Below are 21,899 nucleotides of genomic sequence, written 5' to 3' on the forward strand. Positions count from 1 at the left end.
GAACAACGAGCCCAATGTAAGTCTAGGGGAGACCCAAGTATTTTTACCGCAACCCCCCCAGGATCCTTTTAAGATCTAAAAAAGTCTGAAAATGATGGAAACACTGCTCAAATGACACAGGGACCTCATGGGGATCACCCCTGGAAGCATTCCTGACTCCTAGTTCACAGCCTTAATAAGTTTTTTCCATGATTCATGCCATTTTTCCCGATGCCACAAAAAAAACAAGAAAACGAAACCAAAACAGGTTTTGATTGGAAATATGTCAAGGTACATCCTTTGCAGGTTAATGACTTGCCTGTAAGGCCAAATATTTAACCCCAGGCTGAAAATTTCCTCCCCCACTTAGGCTTAGTTCAGACTCAGCGTTTTTGAAGCGTTTTTCAACTTTAACATTGCTTTCAACCACTACAAATGCATTCACTGGGAAATGTCATTGTAACATTTAACACCCCTAGCTGGCCATGTAGTGTATGACACATAAGCAGACCCATCTTGTTTCATTTATGGAGGAGGGACTCTTAAAGTCACAGAGCCTATTTTTACTGGTGCATCAGGCGGCATTAATCTTCTTAAAGGGCCATTATGATACAGTGGGTCTCCTATGCTGTTGTAGCCTATGCTGTGAGTGGATGGGCGACCAAGAATTACGACGCACCACAATACCCCTTTCATAAGATGTTCAGGGGGTACTCCTGAAAAAGTGTTGCATTGAATTCAAGGCCTGCCCTGCTAGCAATTCATATGCACCCCATTATGCCTTTGAACCCACATACTGGATTTGCCCCTGAAAATTCACTTCACAATATGCATTTTGTGCTCCCCTACTCCTTTGTTTTACACATTGACAGCAAGGCCAGCCCTGCTGCATAGTCATATGCACGCCATTAGGCCTTGGAACCCACATACTGGATGGGCCAATTAAAAACCACTTCACAATATGCATTTTGCACTCCCGTACACCTTTGTTTTACACATTGGCAGCAAGGCCAGTCCTGCTGCATAGTCAGTCATATGAACCCCATTAGGCCTTGGAACCCACATACTGGATGGGCCCATGAAAATCCACTTCAAAATATGGTGATACAGAGTTAAGAAGTAGGCCCAATGTAATGTAATGCCCAATTCCCCAATGGGGATTTCCTTTTTTCACTAAACAAACTAGTGCCATCACAGCCCTCTTGCCTAAAATGCACCACACAGAGCACATTCACCCTGTTGATCTAGTGGCAGGTGAAGGACACAATGCAGGAGACAGAGTTAAGAAGTAGGCCCAATGTAATATAATGCCCTATTCACCAATGTGTGGTCCTTTCTTCACAAACTAAAATAGTGCCATCACAACCCCCTTGCCCAAAATGCACCGTACAGAGCACGTTCACCCTGGTGATCTAGTGGCAGGTGAAGGACACACTGCAGGAGACAGAGTTAAGAAGTAGGCCAAATGTAATGTAATGCCCAGTTCCCCAATGTGTGGTCCTTTCTTTACAAATTAAAATAGTGCCATCACAGCCTCCGTGCCCAAAATGCACCATACAGAGCACATTCACCCTGTTGATCTAGTGGCAGGTGAAGGACACACTGCAGGAGACAGAGTTAAGAAGTAGGCCCAATGTAATGTGATGCCCAATTCCCCAATGTGTGGTCCTTTCTTTACAAATTAAAATAGTGCCATCACAGCCCCCTTGCCCAAAATGCACCGTACAGAGCACATTCACCCTGTTGATCTAGTGGCAGGTAAAGAACACACTGCAGGAGACAGAGTTAAGAAGTAGGCCCAATGTAATGTAATGCCCAATTCCCCAATGGGGGTACCTTTTTTAAAAATAGACTTATGCCATCCCAGCCCTCTTGCCCAAAATGCACCATATAGAGCATGTTCACCCTGTTGATCTAGTGGCAGGTGACGGACACACTGCAGGAGACAGAGTTAAGAAGTAGGCCAAATGTAATGTAATGCCCAGTTCCCCAATGTGTGGTCCTTTCTTTACAAATTAAAATAGTGCCATCACAGCCCCCTTGCCCAAAATGCACCGTACAGAGCACGTTCACCCTGTTAATCTAGTGGTAGGTGAAGGACACACTGCAGGAGACAGAGTTAAGAAGTAGGCCCAATGTAATATAATGCCCAATTCCCCAATCGGGTTCCTTTTTTTACTAAATAAACTAGTGCCATCACAGCCTCCTTGCCCAAAATGCACCATACAGAGCACATTCACCCTGTTGATCTAGTGGCAGGTGAAGAACACACTGCAGGAGACAGAGTTAAGAAGTAGGCCCAATGTAATGTAATGCCCAATTCCCCAATGAGGGTTCTTTTTTTTACTAAATAAACTAGTGTCATCACAGCCCCCATGCCCAAAAATTCACCGGCCTATAACAGTACAGAGCACAGTTGTGGATGATGAGGATGAGGATCAGGAGGAGGATAACAACAAACAGACCAAATGTGGAAGCTATACCCATGTGTGGTTGTGAAGAGGCGCATGAGAATACACCTCCCGAAAAGAGAGAATATATTTGAGGTTATGTTTCGCTGGTTTCACTTGGTGGTGTATAGAAGTCTTTCCCAATCCAGCCCTTGTTCATTTTTATAAGAGTCAGCCTGTCAGCATTTTCAGTTGACAGGCGGATGTGCTTATCTGTGATAATTCCACCAGCGGCACTAAAAACCCTCTCTGACAGAACACTAGCAGCAGGGCAGGCCAGGACCTCCAAGGCGTAGAGAGCCAGTTCATGCCACGTGTCCAGCTTGGATACCCAAAAATTAAAAGGCACAGAGGAATCACGGAGGACGTTTGTACGATCTGCATGGTACTCCCTCACCATCTTTGCAAACATTGCACTTCTTGTGACAGCACCCCTTGCATCTGTGGTGTCACGATGGGAGGGTCTGAGAAAACTGTCCCACAACTTTGCCATTGTTCCCATGCCTGAGCTGGATTGTACTTCTGTGTCTCTTGCTTGGACTCCTTGATTGTACAACAAACTCTGACGTCTGTTGCCAGCATTCACAGATGGGAATTCTAAGTAATTCTGCTACAAGGGCCCTCTGGTACTGCAACATTTTAGTACACCTCTCTGCCTCTGGTAGAAGAAATTTAAAGTTTTCCTTGTAGCGTGGGTCTAGAAGTGTCACCAACCAGTAGTGAGTGTCACCCAAAATTTTTATAATGCAAGGGTCACGTGAAACGCAGGGCAACATAAAGTCAGCCATGCGTGCCAGACTGCTAACAGGCAAGACTTCAGTGTCCTCACCAACAGGACAACTGACCATGCTGTCCTCCTCATCCTCCTCCTCCCTGTCCTCAGGCCATCCTCGATGAACAGACGGCATGGCAGCTGTGTTTGTTGTACCACCTATAGCGCATGAAAGTAGCTCCTGTTCTTCGTCCTCCTCCTCCTCATTGACTACCAATCCACGATGAGAAGACATGAAGATGGGCTGAGTGTAATCCCCCTGTATGGTTCCTTGCTCCATGTCCTCGTGCTCTGACTGCAATGCATCCTCTTTATTTGTGAGCAAAGAGGTTTTCAGAAGGCTGAGAAGTGGGATGGTGATGCTAATTATGGCGTCATCGCCGCTCACCATCTTGGTGCAGTCCTCAAAGTTTTGGAGCATGGTACATATGTCGGACATCCATGTCCACTCCTGAGGTCTTATGTGTGGAGTCTGAACTGAATATCAACGGTCTTGTTGATGTTGGTAGTTAACAACTGCCCTCTTCTTCTCACAAAGCCTTTCCAACATAAGCAGCATAGAGTTCCAGCGCGTGGGGACATCACACACCAGCTGGTAAGCTGGAAGCTGCAAACGCTGCTGAAGCACGGCAAGGGCAGCTGAAGCTGTAGCTAACTTTCTAAAATGGGCAGACAGATGGTGTACTTTCACTAGCAGATCCTGCAGCTCCGGGTAGCTTTTCAGAAAACGTTGAACCATGAGGTTAAGCACATGGGCCAAGCAAGGTACGTGTGTGAGCTCACCTTGCCTCAGAGCCGCCACCAGGTTACGGCCATTGTCACACACGACTATGCCTGGCTGTAGGTTCAGCGGTGTTATCCAAACATCTGACTGCTCTTTCTGCGCTGTCCACAACTCTTCTGCATTGTGCGGTTTGTCACCTATGCAGATTAGCTTCAGCATAGCCTGTTGCCGCTTGGCTGAGGCAGTGCTGCAGTGCTTCTAGCTTCTGACTGATGTGTTGATTTTAGAGATGGAGGGTGAAGAGGAGGAGGAGGTGCAGGAGCTGTAGACTGTGGGGGGAACCCTGATTGATGTAGGGCCAGCAATCCTCGGCGTGGGGAGGATGTGTTCCATCCCAAGGTCCGACTGGGTACCGGCTTCCACTATGTTAACCCAGAGTGCCGTCAGTGAGATGTACCATCCCTGCCCACAAGCACTTTTCCACGTGTCCGAGGTTAGGTGGACTTTCCCTGTAACAGCATTGTTGAGGGCACGGGTAATGTTGTGGGACACATGCTGGTGTAATGCCAGGATGGCACACCGGGAGAAATAGTGGCGAATGGGGACCGAATACCTTGGGACGGCTGCCGCCATCAGGTTGCGGAAAGCTTCCGTCTCGATGAACCTAATAGGCAGCATTTCTTGCTTAAGCAGATGAGAAATATTAGAATTTAGGACAGTGGCCTGTGGGGTGTTGGCGGGATATTTCCGCTTGCATTCCAAAGACTGGGTTAAAGACAATTGAAGGCTGTGCTGGGACAATTACGTGGACTGGCTTGATGATGGTGCTGCTTGACTGTGGGCCACAAGAGGTGCAGGGGTAGAGGCATCTTCTCCGCAAAACAGTGGAAGAAGCAGTGGTGTGACCTACAGGCAGTGGTCCTGGATCCTTGGGTTCAGCCCACAGTCGGGTGCTTTGCTGCCATGTGCCTGATCATGCTGGTGGTGGTCAGGCTGGTTGTTTTGCTACCCCTGCTGATGCGGGCATGGCAGGTGCTGCAAATGGCCTGTTTGGGGTTATCGGCAGAGTTTTTAAAAAATAACCAGACTCGGGAAGATCTCACAGGTGGAATGGCAACTTCACTCATGTTGGTGTTACGGCGAACGGCAGCTCTACATGCGATATCATCTGTCCCCACTTGAAGTTGACCGGCAGAGAGTCCGAAATCTTGAAATGGAAAACTGAACAGCTCTTCAGAGTGTCCAAGTGTGGGATCAGTTGTCTCAGGGTACTCGGCATGGTGGGAGGAAGGAGGATCAGGGTGAGGAATATCCTGACCGCACTCACGGCTACTCAGACTTGACCGTGTGGAAGACATGGTGTTGGTGGTGGTGGCTAAGTGACTGGAAGCATATCCGCTATCCAACCAACAACCGTTTCACACTGGTCTGGCTTCAATAGTGGTGTGCTGCGGTCCCTTAGAAACTTGGACAGGAAGGTCGAGCGAGAAGATGTGGGTCTTTGTTGTTGCCCACTTTCACCTTGGCCACGTCCTCATCCTCTGCATGCACCATCATCATCACATCCCCGTCCCTTGACCCTTGCCTTGCCCATTTTAAATGAACTACTGCACTATTTCAAATCCTCAACACAAATATATTTATTAGTAGCGAAATAATATCTTATCAGTATGCCTGCAAATCTACAATTTTTCCAACCCAAACACCAGCCAGGACTCAGCCTGATAGAACAGACTGTATTCAATTTTTGGGGGCTTTTTGTGAAGTAAATTAATGCTAAATAGTGCTGTATAGAATTAGAGTATCGGACAGCAAAAAAAGGGGTACACCGGCCTACAATGAGCAAACTAGGAGCACGCAGATATATGAGGGCTGTCACGGAAATTCCACACTGGACAGCAAAAAAAGGGGGTACACCGGCCTACAAGGAGCAAACTAGGAGCACGCAGATATATCAGGGCTGTCACGGAAATACCACACTGGCAAATATATGGCCTTTTAATATTTTTTTATGCTAAATAGTGCTGTATATAATTTCAGTAACAGACAGCAAAAAAAAGTGGTCCTCCGGCCAACAATGATCAAACTTGGAGCACAGAGATATATGAGGTCTCTCACGGAAATACAACACTGGCAAATATGTGGCCTTTTTTTATATGCTAAATAGTGCTGTGTAGAATTTCAGTAACAGAGAGTAAAAAAATTGGTCCTCCGGCTTACAATGACCAAACTTGGAGCACAGAGATATATGAGGGCTGTCACTGAAATACCACACTGGCAAATATGTGGCCTTTTAATATTTTTTTATGCTCAATAGTGCTGTATATTATTTCAGTAACAGCCCGCAAAAAAAGTGATCCGCCGGCTTACAATGACCAAACTTGGGGCACAGAGATATATGAGGGCTGTCACGGAAATACCACACTGGCAAATATGTGGCCTATTAATATTTTTTTATGCTCAATAGTGCTGTATATAATTTCAGCAACAGACTGCAAGAAAAGTGGTCCTCCGGTCTACAATGACCAAACTTGGAGCACGCAGATATATGAGGGCTCTCACGGAAATACCACACTGGCAAATATGTGGCATTTTAATATTTTTTTATGCTAAATAGTGCTGTATATAATTTCAGCAACAGACTGAAAAATAAGTGGTCGTCTGGCCTACAATGACCAAACTTGGAGCACAGAGATATATGAGGGCTATCACGGAATTACCACACTGGCAAATATGTGGCCTATTAACCCCTTAAGCCCCGAGGGTGGTTTGCACGTTAATGACCTGGCCAATTTTTACAATTCTGACCACTGTCCCTTTATGAGGTCATAACTCTGGAACGCTTCAACGGATCTTGGCGATTCTGACACTGTTTTCTCGAGAGATATTGTACTTCATGATAGTCATAACATTTATTCGATATAACGTGCGTTTATTTGTGAAAAAAATGGAAATTTGGTGAAAATTTTGAAAATTTCGCAATTTTCCAAATTTGAATTTTATGCCCTTAAATCACAGAGATATGTCACGCAAAATACTTAATAAGTAACATTTCCCACATGTCTACTTTACATCAGCACAATTTTGGAACCAAAATTTTTTTTTGTTAGGGAGTTATAAGGGTTAAAAGTTGACCAGAAATTTCTCATTTTTACAACACCATTTTTTTTTAGGGACCACATCTCAGTTGAAGTCATTTTGAGGGGTCTATATGATAGAAAATACCCAAGTGTGACACCATTCTAAAAACTGCACCCCTCAAGGTGCTCAAAACCACATTCAAGAAGTTTATTAACCCTTCAGGTGTTTCACAGGAATTTTTGGAATGTTTAAATAAAAATGAACATTTAACTTTTTTTCACACAAAATTTATTTCAGCTCCAATTTGTTTTATTTTACCAAGGGTAAAAGGAAAAAATGGACCCCAAAAGTTGTTGTACAATTTGTCCTGACTATGCTGATACCCCATATGTGGGGGTAAACTACTGTTTGGGCGCATAGCAGAGCTCCTAAGGGAAGGAGCACCATTTTACTTTCCAATGCAAAATTGACGGGAATTAATATGGGACGCCATGTTGCGTTTGGAGAGCCCCTGATGTGCCTAAACATTGAAACCCCCCACAAGTGACACCATTTTGTTAAGTAGACCCCTTAAGGATGTGTGGTGAGCACTTTGTGGTGAGCACTTTGACCCACCAAGTGCTTTACAGAAGTTTATAATGCAGAGCCGTAAAAATAAAAAAATCATATTTTTTCACAAAAATGATTTTTTCGCCCCCAATTTTTTATTTTCCCAAGGGTAAGAGAAGAAATTGGACCCCAAAAGTTGTTGTGCAATTTGTCCTGAATACGCTGATACCCCATATGTCGGGGTAAACAACTGTTTGGGCGCATGGCAGAGCTCGGAAGGGAAGGAGCGCCGTTTGACTTTTCAATGCAAAATTGACTGGAATTGAGATGGGACACCATGTCGCGTTTGGAGAGCCCCTGATGTGCCTAAACATTAAAAACCCCCGCAAGTGACACCATTTTGGAAAGTAGACCCCCTAAGGAACTTATCTAGATGTGTTTTGAGAGCTTTGAACCCCCAAGTGTTTCACTACAGTTTATAACGCAGAGCCGTGAAAATAAAAATTCTTTTTTTTTTCACAAAAATGATTTTTTAGCCCCCAGTTTTGTATTTTCAAAAGGGTAACAGGACAAATTGGACAACAACTTTTAGGGTCCAATTTATCCTGAGTATGCTGATACCCCACATGTGGGGGGAACCACTGTTTGGGCGCATGGCAGAGCTCGGAAGGGAAGGAGCGCCATTTGGAATGCAGACTTAGATGGATTGGTCTGCAGGCGTCACGTTGCATTTGCAGAGCCCCTGATGTACTCAAACAGTACAAACCCCCCACAAGTGACCCCATATTGGAAACTAGACCTCCCAAGGAACTTATCTAGATGTGTTGTGAGAACTTTGAACCCCCAAGTGTTTCACTACAGTTTACAACGCAGAGCCGTGAAAATAAAAAATCTTTTTTTCCCCACAAAAATGATTTTTAGCCCCCAAAATTTTTATTTTCCCAAGGATAACAAGAGAACTTCGACCCCAAACGTTGTTGTCCAATTTGTCCTGAGTACGGTGATACCCCATATGTTGGGGTAAACCCCTGTTTGGGTGCACGGGAGAGCTCGGAAGGGAAGGAGCACTGTTTTACTTTTTCAACGCAGAATTGGCTGCAATTGAGATCGGATGCCATGTCGCGTTTGGAGAGCCCCTGATGTGCCTAAACAGTGGAAACTCCCCAATTCTACCTGAAACCTGGCCTCCACAGTCACCAGACCTGAACCCAATCAAGATGGTTTGTTGTGAGCTGGACCGCAGAGTGAAGACAAAAGGGCCAACAAGTGTTAAGCATCTCTGGGAACTCCTTCAAGATTGTTGGAAGACCATTTCCGGTGACTACCTCTTGAAGCTCATCAAGAGAATGCCAAAGTGTGCAAAGCAGTCGTCAAAGCAAAAGGTAGCTACTTTGAAGATCCTAGAATATTAGACATATTTTCAGTTGTTTTACACTTTTTTGTTAAGTATATAATTCCACATGTGTTAATTCATAGTTTTGATGCCTTCAGTGTGAATTTACAATTTTCATAGTCATGAAAATACAGAAAAATCTTTAAATGAGAAGGTGTGTCCAAACTTTTGCTCTGTACTGTAAATCCTAAATCTGTCCTTCACACTAAATAACCCCATCCCAAATCTCATTACACTAAATGCCCCCATTCTAAATCTCATTACACTAAATGCCCCCATCCTAAATCTCCCCACAATAAATACCCCCAGCCTAAATCTCCATACACACTAAATACCCCTAAATGTTAAATACTCCTATCCCCACACTAAATCTGCCCATTAAACCTAATCTTCTATGTCTTCAGCTCCACAGGAGCACTTACCACCGGTGCTCTTCACACGCTTCTGCATGCTGGCGAGTGACGTCAGCAGCAATCACATGACCTGCTCATGCTGCTGATGTCGTTCTGATCCGTCTTTCAGAGCTTCAATTGTACTTGCATCTTTCTGACTCGAGAACAATTCACCACAGTCCGGGGAACGGCAAAATGCAGCCACCAAGAGAGACACATCGGACCAGCACATTTAGCTGCCCGACGGTGCTCCCCTGCCAGCACTGCCCAGGGCAGATTCCCCACCTGTCATCCTCTAGATACACCTCTGGCTTTTAGGTACCGCAATGAAATCCTTAGGGCCACTGTCAGACGGCACCGTGGTGCAGCGGACCCAGGGTTCCTCCTAGTGCAGGACAATATTCGACCTCATGTGACCAGACTTGGTAGGCAGTTACTGGATGATGAAGGCATTGATGAGTTCATGATCCCCAGACCCAGGCGCCGACCTGGTGCAAGGGGGTAAGGGGGCCACTACCACCTCCAATGCAGGTGGTCTGTGTCCGCTCCTGCCCAGACCTGAAAACAATTGTGAACCTCTAAAACATTATGTATCAATGCATCCAATGCCGGGGTCTGGGGGGCTGTGGTTGGTGTTTCCCAAAACGTTGGGCTGCTTATGACTGTTAGTGAACAGAAGGGCGGCTATATTGGGCACTTATATTTTCTAAAATATCAGAACATTTGAGCTGCTTGATTATTATTCTCCCTGTAACAGAGGAAAATAAACTGAGCTGGGTAAATTTACGTTACATAATAATTTAGCACAATAATGGTTGCTAAACAATTATATACACAGAGATATTCTCCATACGTTTTTCTGATTACAAATACTGATGTAAATTACTGACCAAATACTGAACATGTGAACAAGGCCTAAGGAAGACACAACATCACTTTTTTTTTTGCAATTATTCGCGGTTCAGGTTTATTAACCAGCAGCGCTATAGTTTTTCAATAATAAAATTAATCATTAAAAATACAAATTGTGCACACAGTGTATATATGAACATGTATATATTCGCTAAAGTTTGGTCCTGAATCCTTCAAATTTGCTATCATATCTATCTATCTATCTTTATCATCTCTCTCACGGTGACAACATAATTAGACCGATGTCACAAGTGATGTGATGACATCATCACATTCTATATTCCAATGTTACAGCCTAAGGGAATCACTGCCTTACAGACTCCCAAGGGTGAGGTAGCCCCTTTTGTTTTTCGTGATAAACGAAGCAAAAATTTGTATTTTAAAATGGATAATGAGAGAAGAAGAGCCCAAAGAGATCGGGTTCTGAGAGAGAGGAGAGGAATAAATGAAGAGCAGGTACCATTGTTCGCTTTAGGGCGAAAAGACTCTATACTACCGGACATGGACACTGACGCCTCAGAAATGGCGTCCAAACGTCAAAATCTGGAAAAAATGAGAAAGACCAAAAGACATGAAATCCTTACAGAGAAAAGGAATATGGAGAACCTCATGGAGTCTCACTCTGCAGCCCCCGCTGAGCTTCAGAGGGCCATTATAATCTCCTTGAAAAAAATTGGAGATCTGGTCACTGAAATACGGAGGAGGAACAAAGATGCCATCCTCAACAAGCGGAGAAACATCAGCGTAGAGTTAGAGCTGGACGAGGTTCTCCAAGATACACCGAGAGATGTCACATCCTCCAGATCTGAAAGTCTGGAGACACCAAACCTACAAAGAGCGGCATCCCAGAAGAGGACCATTATAAATGGGAATGATGCATTACGGAGGTCCAGGACATCAGCTGAGAACATCTCCATCCCAGAGAACAAACAGCTGAGTGATTCTCCACCTAAAACACCACTGGATAAAGAGGAACCAGGTAAGATGGAAACTGCTCTGTATAATAAGACTGGGGTGAGGGGGATTATACTCCGAATATTATGTACTGGCTTCAATTATCAAAAGTGCAGCAAAACTGTCCTTGTTGTCCTTAACAACCAATCACTATGCGGCTTTCATAGTTCCATAGAATGTTAAGAAATGGAATCTGTGCTGTGATTCGTTGCTATGGGCAACAGGGAAATTGTGCTATAGAATAGTTTGGATAAATGGGAGTCCAAATATTAGACATTTCCTGCTAATTTACATAATTCTGTCTAAAACTGTATTATATGCTCTGGAGCAATATTTGTTAACCCTTTTTGACCTGGCAACTGTCCCTTTTTTCCCTCACTCCTTATAAAACCCATAACTAGCTATTGTTTAGTTTTTCTGCCAGTGTATCTGTATGTGGACTTGATTTTTAGTGAACCAAGCTGCAGGTTTGAACACTATTTATTTTAGCATTAAATGTTCTGGAAAATGGGAGAAAAGATTCACAGTGTGGTAAAGTTGTGGGAAATAAAGTGATTCTTCCATTGTTTTTTTACTCTTATCATTGAGTGGTAAAAACGACCTCACAAATGTTTCTCCACGTCTGTTAGGACTGCGGTAATGCTGAACATGCAGAGGGTTTCTTTTTACATAAGTGGTGAAAGAAAATTAGGAATTTTATAAAAATGGCAAAAAAATGGTTTGTGTCCCCAGATTGTGAGACATTGTATCTTTGTGATTTTGATAGCTGGATGGAGCTGTTGAGGGCCTTTTTTTTGTGGGTCGAGTTGTAGCTTTTGTAGATACCTCTCTTGCGTAGACAGGACATGGGGATATCTTTTCATTGTTATTTTTTAGGTGGGTACAGCACCTTAAAAAAAAAAAATCACAATTCTGGTGTTTCAATTTTTTTTCTTATTTCAGCGTTTACTATTTGGCTTAATTAATGTTATATTTTTCTATATCAAACTTGTCAAAAAATCGCTTGCACTATATATTGTGATAGAACTGTATATAGCTAAATTAATATGAAATTAAGCCAGGCTAGTCTTAACGGGAGGAAAAGGCAGAGGCTTTTAGAAGGCCCAGGTAGTCATTTCAAACAAATGTCTACTTTCAGTCATGTCCTGGGGGGCCAATTGCATGCTGGTTCACACAAATCAGCAATCTCTTCATTTAACCCCTTCACCCCCAAGGGTGGTTTGCACGTTAATGACCGGGCCAATTTTTACAATTCTGACCACTGTCCCTTTATGAGGCTATAACTCTGGAACGCTTTGATGGATCTTGGCGATTCTGACATTGTTTTCTCGTGACATATTGTACTTCATGTTAGTGGTAAAATTTATTCGATATAACTTGCGTTTATTTGTGAAAAAAATGGAAATTTGGCGAAAATTTTGAAAATTTTGCAATTTTCCAACTTTGAATTTTTATGCCCTTAAATCACAGACATATGTCACGCAAAATACTTAATAAGTAACATTTCCCACATGTCTACTTTACATCAGTACAATTTTGGAACCAAAATTTTTTTTTTGTGACGGAGTTATAAGGGTTAAAAGTTGACCAGCAATTTCTCATTTTTACAACACCATTTTTTTTTAGGGACCACATCTCATTTGAAGTCATTTTGAGGGGTCTATATGATAGAAAATACTCAAGTGTGACACCATTCTAAAAACTGCACCCCTCAAGGTGCTCAAAACCACATTCAAGAAGTTTATTAACCCTTCAGGTGTTTCACAGGAATTTTTGGAATGTTTAAATAAAAATGAACATTTAACTTTTTTTCACACAAAATTTATTTCAGCTCCAATTTGTTTTATTTTACCAAGGGTAACAGGAGAAAATGGACCCCCAAAGTTGTTGTACAATTTGTCCTGAGTACGCTGATACCCCATATGTGGGGGTAAACCACTGTTTGGGCGTATGGCAGAGCTCGGAAGGAAAGGAGCGCCATTTGACTTTTCAATGCAAAATTGACTGGAATTGAGATGGGACGCCATGTTGCGTTTGGAGAGCCCCTGATGTGCCTAAACATTGAAACTTCCTACAAGTGACACCATTTTGGAAAGTAGACCCCCTAAGGAACTTATCTAGATGTGTGGTGAGCACTTTGACCCACCAAGTGCTTCACAGAAGTTTATAATGCAGAGCCGTAAAAATAAAAAATCATATTTTTTCACAAAAAGTTCCCTAAGGAACTTATCTAGATGTGTTTTGAGAGCTTTGAACCCCCAAGTGTTTCACTACAGATTATAACGCAGAGCCGTGAAAATAATTTTTATTTTTTTTCTCAAAAATGATTTTTTAGCCCCCAGCTTTGTATTTTTACAAGGGTAACAGAATAAATTGGACCCCAAAATTTGTTTTCCAATTTGTCCTGAGTACGCTGATACCCCATATGTGGGGGGGAACCACTGTTTGGGCGCATGACAGAGCTCGGAAGGGAAGGAGCGCTATTTGGAATGCAGACTTAAATGGATTGGTCAGCAGCCGTCACGTTGCATTTGCAGAGCCCCTGATGTACCCAAACAGTACAAACCCCCCACAAGTGACCCCATATTGGAAACTAGACCTCCCAAGGAACTTATCTAGATGTGTTTTGAGAACTTTGAACCCCCAAGTGTTTCACTAAAGTTTATAACGCAGAGCCGTGAAAATAAAACATCTTTTTTTTCCCACAAAAATGATTTTTAGCCCCCCAAATTTTTATTTTCCTAAGGATAACAAGAGAACTTGGACCCCAGAAGTTGTTGTTCAATTTGTCCCGAGTACGCTGATAACACATATGTTGGGGTAAACCCCTTTTTGGGCGCATGGGAGAGCTCGGAAGGGAAGGAGCACTGTTTTACTTTTTCAACGCAGAATTGGCTGGAATTGAGATTGGACGCCATGTCGCGCTTGGAGAGCCCCTGATGTGCCTGGACAGTGGAAACTCCCCAATTCTACCTGAAACCCTAACCCAAACACACCCCTAACCCTAATCCCAACGGTAACCCTAACCACACCCCTAGCCCTGACACACCCTTAACCCTAATCCCAACCCTAATCCAAACGTAAATGTAATCCAAACCCTAACCCTAACTTTAGCCCCAACCCTAACTTTAGCCCCAACCCTAACTTTACCTCCAACCCTAGCCCTAACCCTAACCCTACCCCTAACCCTAACCCTAAACGTGACTGAAATACGTGGCACTGAAATACGTGGCACTTAAATACGTGGCACTGAAATACGTGGCACTGAAATACGTGGCACTGAAATACGTGGCACTGAAATACGTGATACGTGCCACTTACATACGTGGCACTGAAATACGTGATACGTGCCACTTAAATACGTGGCACTGAAATACGTGGCACTGAAATACGTGGCACTTAAATATGTGGCACTTAAATACGTGGCACTGAAATATGTGATACGTGGCACTTAAATACGTGGCACTGAAATACATGGCACTGAAATACGTGGCACTGAAATACGTGGCACTGAAATATGTGATATGTGGCACTGAAATACGTGGCACTGAAATACGTGATACGTGGCACTGAAATACGTGGCACTGAAATACGTGGCACTGAAATACGTGGCACTGAAATACGTGGCACTGAAATATGTGATACGTGGCACTTAAATACGTGGCACTGAAATACGTGGCACTGAAATATGTGATACGTGGCACTTAAATACGTGGCACTGAAATACGTGATACGTGGCACTGAAATACGTGGCACTGAAATACGTGGCACTGAAATACGTGGCACTGAAATACGTGCAACTGAAATACGTGGTACTAAAATATGTGGCACTGAAATACGTGATACGTGGCACTGAAATACGTGATACGTGGCACTGAAATACGTGGCACTGAAACACGTGGCACTGAAATACGTGATACGTGGCACTGAAATACATGGCACTGAAATACGTGGCACTGAAATACGTGGCACTATGACTGTCAGAAAATGTTCATTAAATGGTTAGGGGTGAGGTTAGGGGTAGAGTTAGGGTTAGGGTTTGGATCCCTTTATCACCTTGATGGTGGTGGGTGGCTTTTCAGTGTGTTTTCTTTTTTTTTTTCGATAAAAATGCATGCGTTTTTAACGCAAACAAACGCATGTGCTTAAAAACGCAAGAAAATACTGCAGGTTGTATTTCTGAAAATGAACGCATGCAGAAAAAAAACGCATGCATTTGAAAACGCGACCAAACGCGTACAAAAAAACCTCATGCGTTTTCAATGTTAAATATAGGGAAAAAACGCATGCGTTTTTTTGTGCAAAAAACGCTGCAGACAAAAACGCAAGTGTGAAACCAGCGACGCTTTTCATAGCAAAAAAGTTTTTGCGTCTCCACATTTTGAGACCTATAATTTTTCCACATTTTGCTCCACAGAGTCATGTGAGGTCTTGTTTTTTGCGGGACGAGTTGACGTTTTTATTGGTAACATTTTCGGACACGTGACCATTTTTGATCGCTTTTTATTCCGATTTTTGTGAGGCAGAATGACCAAAAACCTGCTATTCATGAATTTCTTTTGGGAGAGGCGTTTATACCGTTCCGCGTTTGGTAAAATTGATAAAGCAGTTTTATTCGTCGGGTCAGTACGATTACAGCGATACCTCATTTATATCATTTTTTTATGTTTTGGTGCTTTTATACGATAAAAACTATTTTATAGAAAAAATAATTATTTTGGTATCGCTTTATTCACAGGACTATAACTTTTTTTTTTTTTTTGCTGATGATGCTGTATGGCGGCTTGTTTTTTGCGGGACAAGATGACGTTTTCAGCGGTACCATGGATATTTATATCAGTCTTTTTGATCGCGTGTTATTCCACTTTTTGTTCGGCGGTATGGTAATAAAGCGTTGTTTTTTGCCTCGTTTTTTTTTTTTTCTTACGGTGTTTACTGAAGGGGTTAACTAGTGGGGCAGTTTTATAGGTTGGGTCGTTACGGACGCGGCGATACTAAATATGTGTACTTTTATTGTTTTGTTTTTTTTATTTAGATAAAGAAATGTATTTATGGGAATAATATATATATTTTTTTTATTATTTATTTAGGAATTTTTTTTTATTTTTTTTTACACATGTGGAAAAATTTTTTTTTAACTTTTTTACTTTGTCCCAGGGGGGAACATCACAGATCATTGATCTGGCAGTGTGCACAGCACTCTGCCAGATCGACGATCTGCTGTGCAGGGCTGCAGGCTTACCAAGTGTCTGCTCTGAGCAGACACTCGGTAAGCCACCTCCTTCCCTGCAGGACCCGGATGCCGCGGCCATCTTGGATCCGGGACCTGCAGCCAGGAAGGAGGTAGGAGACCCTCGCAGCAACGCGATCACATCGCGTTGCTCCGGGGGTCTCAGGGAAGCCCGCAGGGAGCCCCCTCCCTGCGCGATGCTTCCCTATACCGCCGGTACACTGCGATCATGTTTGATCGTGGTGTGCCGGGGGTTAATGTGCCGGGGGCGGTCCATGACCGCTCCTGGCACATAGTGCCGGATGTCAGCTGCGATATGCAGCTGACACCCGGCCGCAATCGGCCGCGCTCCCCCCGTGAGCGCGGCCGATCGCGTATGACGTACTATCCCGTCGGTGGTCATACGGGCCCACCCCACCTCGACGGGATAGTACGTCTGATGTCAGGAAGGGGTTAAATACCATTGTCAGCATTAAAATGGTTAAACAGCAGTAATCAGAGAACGCTCTGGTGACTGCAGTTATACGCATGTAGCAGCTACGTAATACTGCAGGCATGTGCCTGGTATGGTGCAGGCTCAGCTCCTGAACCCGCTCCATACACTGCTGCACAACGTGACAAACATTTCCATTATGTGTTCACTAAGGGTTAATAAATCTTGTATCATCTCAGCAGATGGAATGGATAAGACACCCCACGACACATCAGACATGCCGGCACAAGGCCTTGGTGATGCCAGTGTACAGATTTCTCCACAAAGAGAACTGGTCCACACAGACCAACCTATGGACCTTTACAGTCTCGAGTTCTGGGAAGATCTTGGAAAAGGAAGCTATGGAAAAGTAAGTGTCAATTTATATTTGTCCGTGTTCCTTAATGTATCCTGCACAGATACACAGGAGGGATGTACTTATTCATTACAGGATGTTCATATGTAATGATACTTGGGATAAACTAGTGACATATTACACAGTAATAGATGGGAGTTTGGTCTGATCTGTTGTGATTTTTCTCCAGGTCAGCTTGGCATCAGATCCGGTCAATGAAGGACTGCTGGCCATTAAGTTCATGGACAAGAGTTCTTGTAAGTACATCATCTCCACAGAACTAGAAGTCCTGAGAATGGCTGACGGATGCCCCTACCTAATGTCCATGCGGGCGTTTATGGAGACACCTACGGAGTATGCAATAGCCATGGACTATTTGGCCGGAGGAGACCTGCATCATCACATGAAAGATTCAATGCTGTTTAACACAAAGACAATAAGGTAAATGTCTTATACTGAACCCTAATAATCTGCTTCCTGCACATTGTAGTCCTAGAGCAATGGACAATGACACAGAAGAAAATAATGACGTGAAAAGGACACGTGCGTGAGCTCCTCATGTTCTCTGTATGATTGTGTATGTAACCACTGATCCACCCTTTACTTTCTACTCCACAGACTCTTTGCGGCAGAGATGGTGTGTGGACTCCAATATCTGCATGAACACGGCGTCATACATAGGTAATCATTTCACCTCCATAAATCTGTCACCTGTGACTCTCTGTTGTCTCCTTACATATCTATTGTAGAAAGTTCTTTTCATGAATTATCCTCACAATCAGTGTCTGCTCCTTCTCCCTGCAGTGACCTGAAGCCAGATAACATCCTCATCCAAGACACCGGACACATCAAAATCTCAGACTTTGGCCTATCAGTCATTAATGTGTCTGAGCGTGACATAGTGACGGAGTACTTTGTTGGCACTTTGGGTTACATTGCTCCTGAGGTAAGGAACATCTCTGTGTGATTGGTGCTGATAGTAGGACTGAGGGATAATCTGATCCCAATGTATCCTGCTCACATCTAATCACAGACCAATCCTCATAGTCTCTGTGTGTAATTCCACTTCCTGGTATATTCAGCTTCTCTCCAATCTCATGTTCCCACAGATAATGGACGAAGAAGGATACAACCATCGGGCAGACTCCTTTGCCTTTGGCGTCATCCTATATATGATGAGTGTAGGGGACTATCCATTTTACAGCAGAGGCACACTGGACGAATACCACCAGTCTCTGTACGAAGACATACCTTATTTTCCACCAGGGATGTGCATTAATACCATGGCCATCATAACAGGGGTGAGTAACATCAGATGGATAAGGATGATGAAGGATTACAAGAATACATAGAAGATGTGGATAATCCATAGACATTGTGTAATGACTTAATCAGTAATAATATATGATATAATGACTAATGGTCTCTTTCATATTTTAGCTTCTCTGCAAAACTCCATCTGCCCGATTGGCCATAAAATCATCTATCAGATCCCACCCGTTCTTCCACTCCATAGACTGGAATGATGTGGAGTGCGACAGATCCGAGCCACCATTCCCATATTACTATGTAAGTAAAACACATACAGACATCCATAATGTTATCACTACCCAGTAACACACTTACCCACTATACCCCTTATTGTTATATCCCCCAGTACCCTGTATATACTGAATGTGAGGAGCTGATTCTCAGACGTGTATATTTCTCTTCTTACAGCAGGAGTATTAGGGCTCATTTCCACATGCGAGGCACACGTCCGTGTCTCGCATGTGGAAACCAAGCTCTGGCGCCGGCACTTTGGAGCGGAGCTGTGCAGCTCCATGTGTTCCTATGCGGCTGCACGCTCCGCTCTGGAGTGCCGGCTCCACAGCTTGGTTTCCACATGCGAGATACGGACGTGTGCCTCGCATGTGGAAATGAGCCCTAAGGCTGATAACAATCAGCCCCATTCCAGTAACATCCAGGAATGAAGATTTACATTAATCGGATGAGACAAAGAAACTGGACTTTCTCATTTACCGGACTGTGACAAACCTACCGAGCTTCCACCACATAAGGTCCACGTAGATTTGAGCACCAAACATCCAGGGATTTATTCCGATCGCCATATTTGGGGTCAGGAAGGAATTTTTTTCCCTTGATATGAGGATAATCCAACAACGAGTCCTCAGGGTTATTTTTCGCCTTCCTCTGGAGCAACATAGCAAGTAATTAAAGGCTGATATTGAAGGACTTCTTTCAGCCATACTTGCTATGTCACCATCTGGATGACTCATCTACAATGTGGTGGTAAAGAGAAGACTACTAGATATGAACAGACAGAAGGCAGCGGCTGCTCCTTCACCTACCGGATATGGACACAAAGAAGGCAGCGGCTGCTCCTTCACCTACCGGATATGGACAGACAGAAGGCAGCGGCTGCTCCTTCACCTACCGGATATGGACACAAAGAAGGCAGCGGTTGCTCCTTCACCTACCGGATATGGACACAAAGAAGGCAGCGGATGCTCCTTCACCTCCTGGATATGGACACAAAGAAGGCAGCGGATGCTCCTTCTCCTACTTGGCCATGTACATACAGAAGGTAACGGCTGCTCCTTCTCCTACGTGGCCATGGACAGACAGAAGGCAGCGGCTGCTCCTTCACCTACCGGATATGGACAGACAGAAGGAAGCGTATGCTCCTTCTCCTACTTGGCCATGTACATACAGAAGGAAGCGGCTGCTCCTTCTCCTACGTGGCCATGTACATACAGAAGGAAGCTGCTGCTCCTTCATCTACTCGGCCATGGACAGACAGAAGGAAGCGGCTGCTCCTTCACCTTCCTGCCCATGGTCAGACAGAAGGCCATATGGTTGATTGCGATGCTGTAGGAATCCAGGAAAACTCCAACTACACTGATCACATGTCACACATTCCTGCTCTTCTCCTCTCTGTCATGTGTGATCCAGACCTGGATGTCCAAAAACAGCACAAGTGCAAACCAAGGCCCGAGGAGCGGAATCATCATCATCTGCTCCTTTCTACAGAAAGTCACTGTATCTACAAACTTTCTTTTTTAAATTTGCATAATATTAACAACTTTTATGCAGAAATCTAATATATAATTGCCTAGAATACTACTTCCTGCAATTTGTGCCAACTTCCGTGGCTTTGTCCGGAGCTAATGTCCGGAGCTAATGTCCGGAGCTAATGTCCGGAGATAAGTGACGTCACCAGTGTCCTACACCCAGGCAGAGCACAGTGGCCCCAGGCAGAGCACAGGGGCCCCAGGCAAAACATGGGGCCCCAGGTAGAGCACAGGGGCCCCAGGCAGAGCACAGGGGCCCCAGGCAGCATATGGGGCCCCAGGCAGAGCACAGGGGCCCCAGGCAGCATATGGGGCCCCAGGCAGAGCACAGTGGCCCCAGACAGAGCACACACCAAATCGGAGGCCGAGGGGCCCCGCCAACCAAATCGGAGGCCGAGGGGCCCCGCCAACCAAATCGGAGGCCGAGGAGCCCCGCCCACCAAATTGAAGGCCGAGCGGCCCCGCCCACCCAAGCGGAGGCCGAGGGGCCCGGCCTCGCCCACCAAAGCGGAGGCCGAGGGTCCCCGCCCACCAAATTGGAGGCCGAGGGTCCCCGCCCACCAAATTGGAGGCCGAGGGTCCCCGCCCACCAAATCGGAGGCCAAGGGTCCCCGCCCACCAAATCGGAGGCCGAGGGTCCCCGCCCACCAAATCGGAGGCCGAGGGTCCCCGCCCACCTAATTGGAGGCCGAGGGTCCCCGCCCACCAAATCGGAGGCCGAGGGTCCCCACCCACCAAATCGGAGGCCGAGGGTCCCCGCCCACCAAATCGAAGGCCGAGCGGCCCCGCTCACCAAATCGGAGGCCGATGGTCCCCGCCCACAAAATCGGAGGCCGAGGGTCCCCACCCACCAAATCGGAGGCCGGGGGTCCCCGCCCTCCAAATCGGAGGCCGAGGGGCCCCGCCCACCACATCGGAGGCCGAAAGTCCCCGCCCACCAAATCGGAGGCCGAAAGTCCCCGCCCACCAAATCGGAGGCCGAGGGTCCCCGCCCACCAAATCGGAGGCCGAGGGTCCACACCATCCAAATCGGAGGCCGAGGGGCCCCGCCCACCAAATCGGAGGCCGACGGGCCCCACCCACCAAAGCGGAGGCCGAGGGTCCCCGCCCACCAAATCGGAGGCCGAGGGTCCCCGCCCACCAAATCGGAGGCCGAGGGTCCCCGCCTACCAAATTGGAGGCCGAGGGGCCCCACCAACCAAATCGGAGGCCGAGGAGCCCCGCCCACCAAATCGAAGGTCGAGGGGCCCCGCCCACGAAAGCAGAGGCCGAGGGTCCCCGCACACCAAATCGGAGACAGAGGGACCCCGCCCCCCAAATCGGAGGCAGAGGGTCCCCGCCCACCAAAGCGGAGGCCGAGGGTCCCCGACCACCAAATCGGAGGCCGAGGGTCCCTGCGCACCAAATCGGAGGCCGAGGGTCCCCGCCCACCAAATCGGAGGCCGAGGGTCCCCGCCCACCAAATCAGAGGCCGAGAGTCCCCGCCCACCAAATCGGAGGCCGAGGGGCCCCGCCAATCATATCGGAGGCCGAGGGGCTTCGCCAACCAAATCGGAGGCCGA

The 21,899-nt window shown here is 45.5% G+C and overlaps 1 protein-coding gene across 2 annotated transcripts; it reads left to right on the top strand.

The window, feature by feature from the left end:
• The first annotated feature begins 10,580 nt into the window (after positions 1-10,580).
• LOC143809666 (uncharacterized) lies at positions 10,581-18,957 on the top strand. Of its 2 annotated transcripts, none has more exons than XM_077292720.1 (7): positions 10,581-11,231; positions 17,109-17,278; positions 17,454-17,704; positions 17,882-17,944; positions 18,068-18,209; positions 18,373-18,564; positions 18,704-18,957. In XM_077292720.1, the coding sequence occupies exons 1-7, from the start codon at positions 10,637-10,639 to the stop codon at positions 18,878-18,880; spliced, it is 1,590 nt and encodes a 529-aa protein (XP_077148835.1). In that variant the 5' UTR covers positions 10,581-10,636; the 3' UTR covers positions 18,881-18,957. The 2 variants fall into 2 exon arrangements, with proteins under 2 accessions (XP_077148835.1, XP_077148836.1); XM_077292721.1 differs by having other exon boundaries at positions 17,112-17,278.
• Positions 18,958-21,899: the final 2,942 nt, after the last annotated feature.

This window comes from Ranitomeya variabilis, chromosome 2 (assembly GCF_051348905.1).
Source record: "Ranitomeya variabilis isolate aRanVar5 chromosome 2, aRanVar5.hap1, whole genome shotgun sequence".
In the NCBI taxonomy this organism is placed as follows: Eukaryota; Metazoa; Chordata; class Amphibia; order Anura; family Dendrobatidae; genus Ranitomeya; species Ranitomeya variabilis.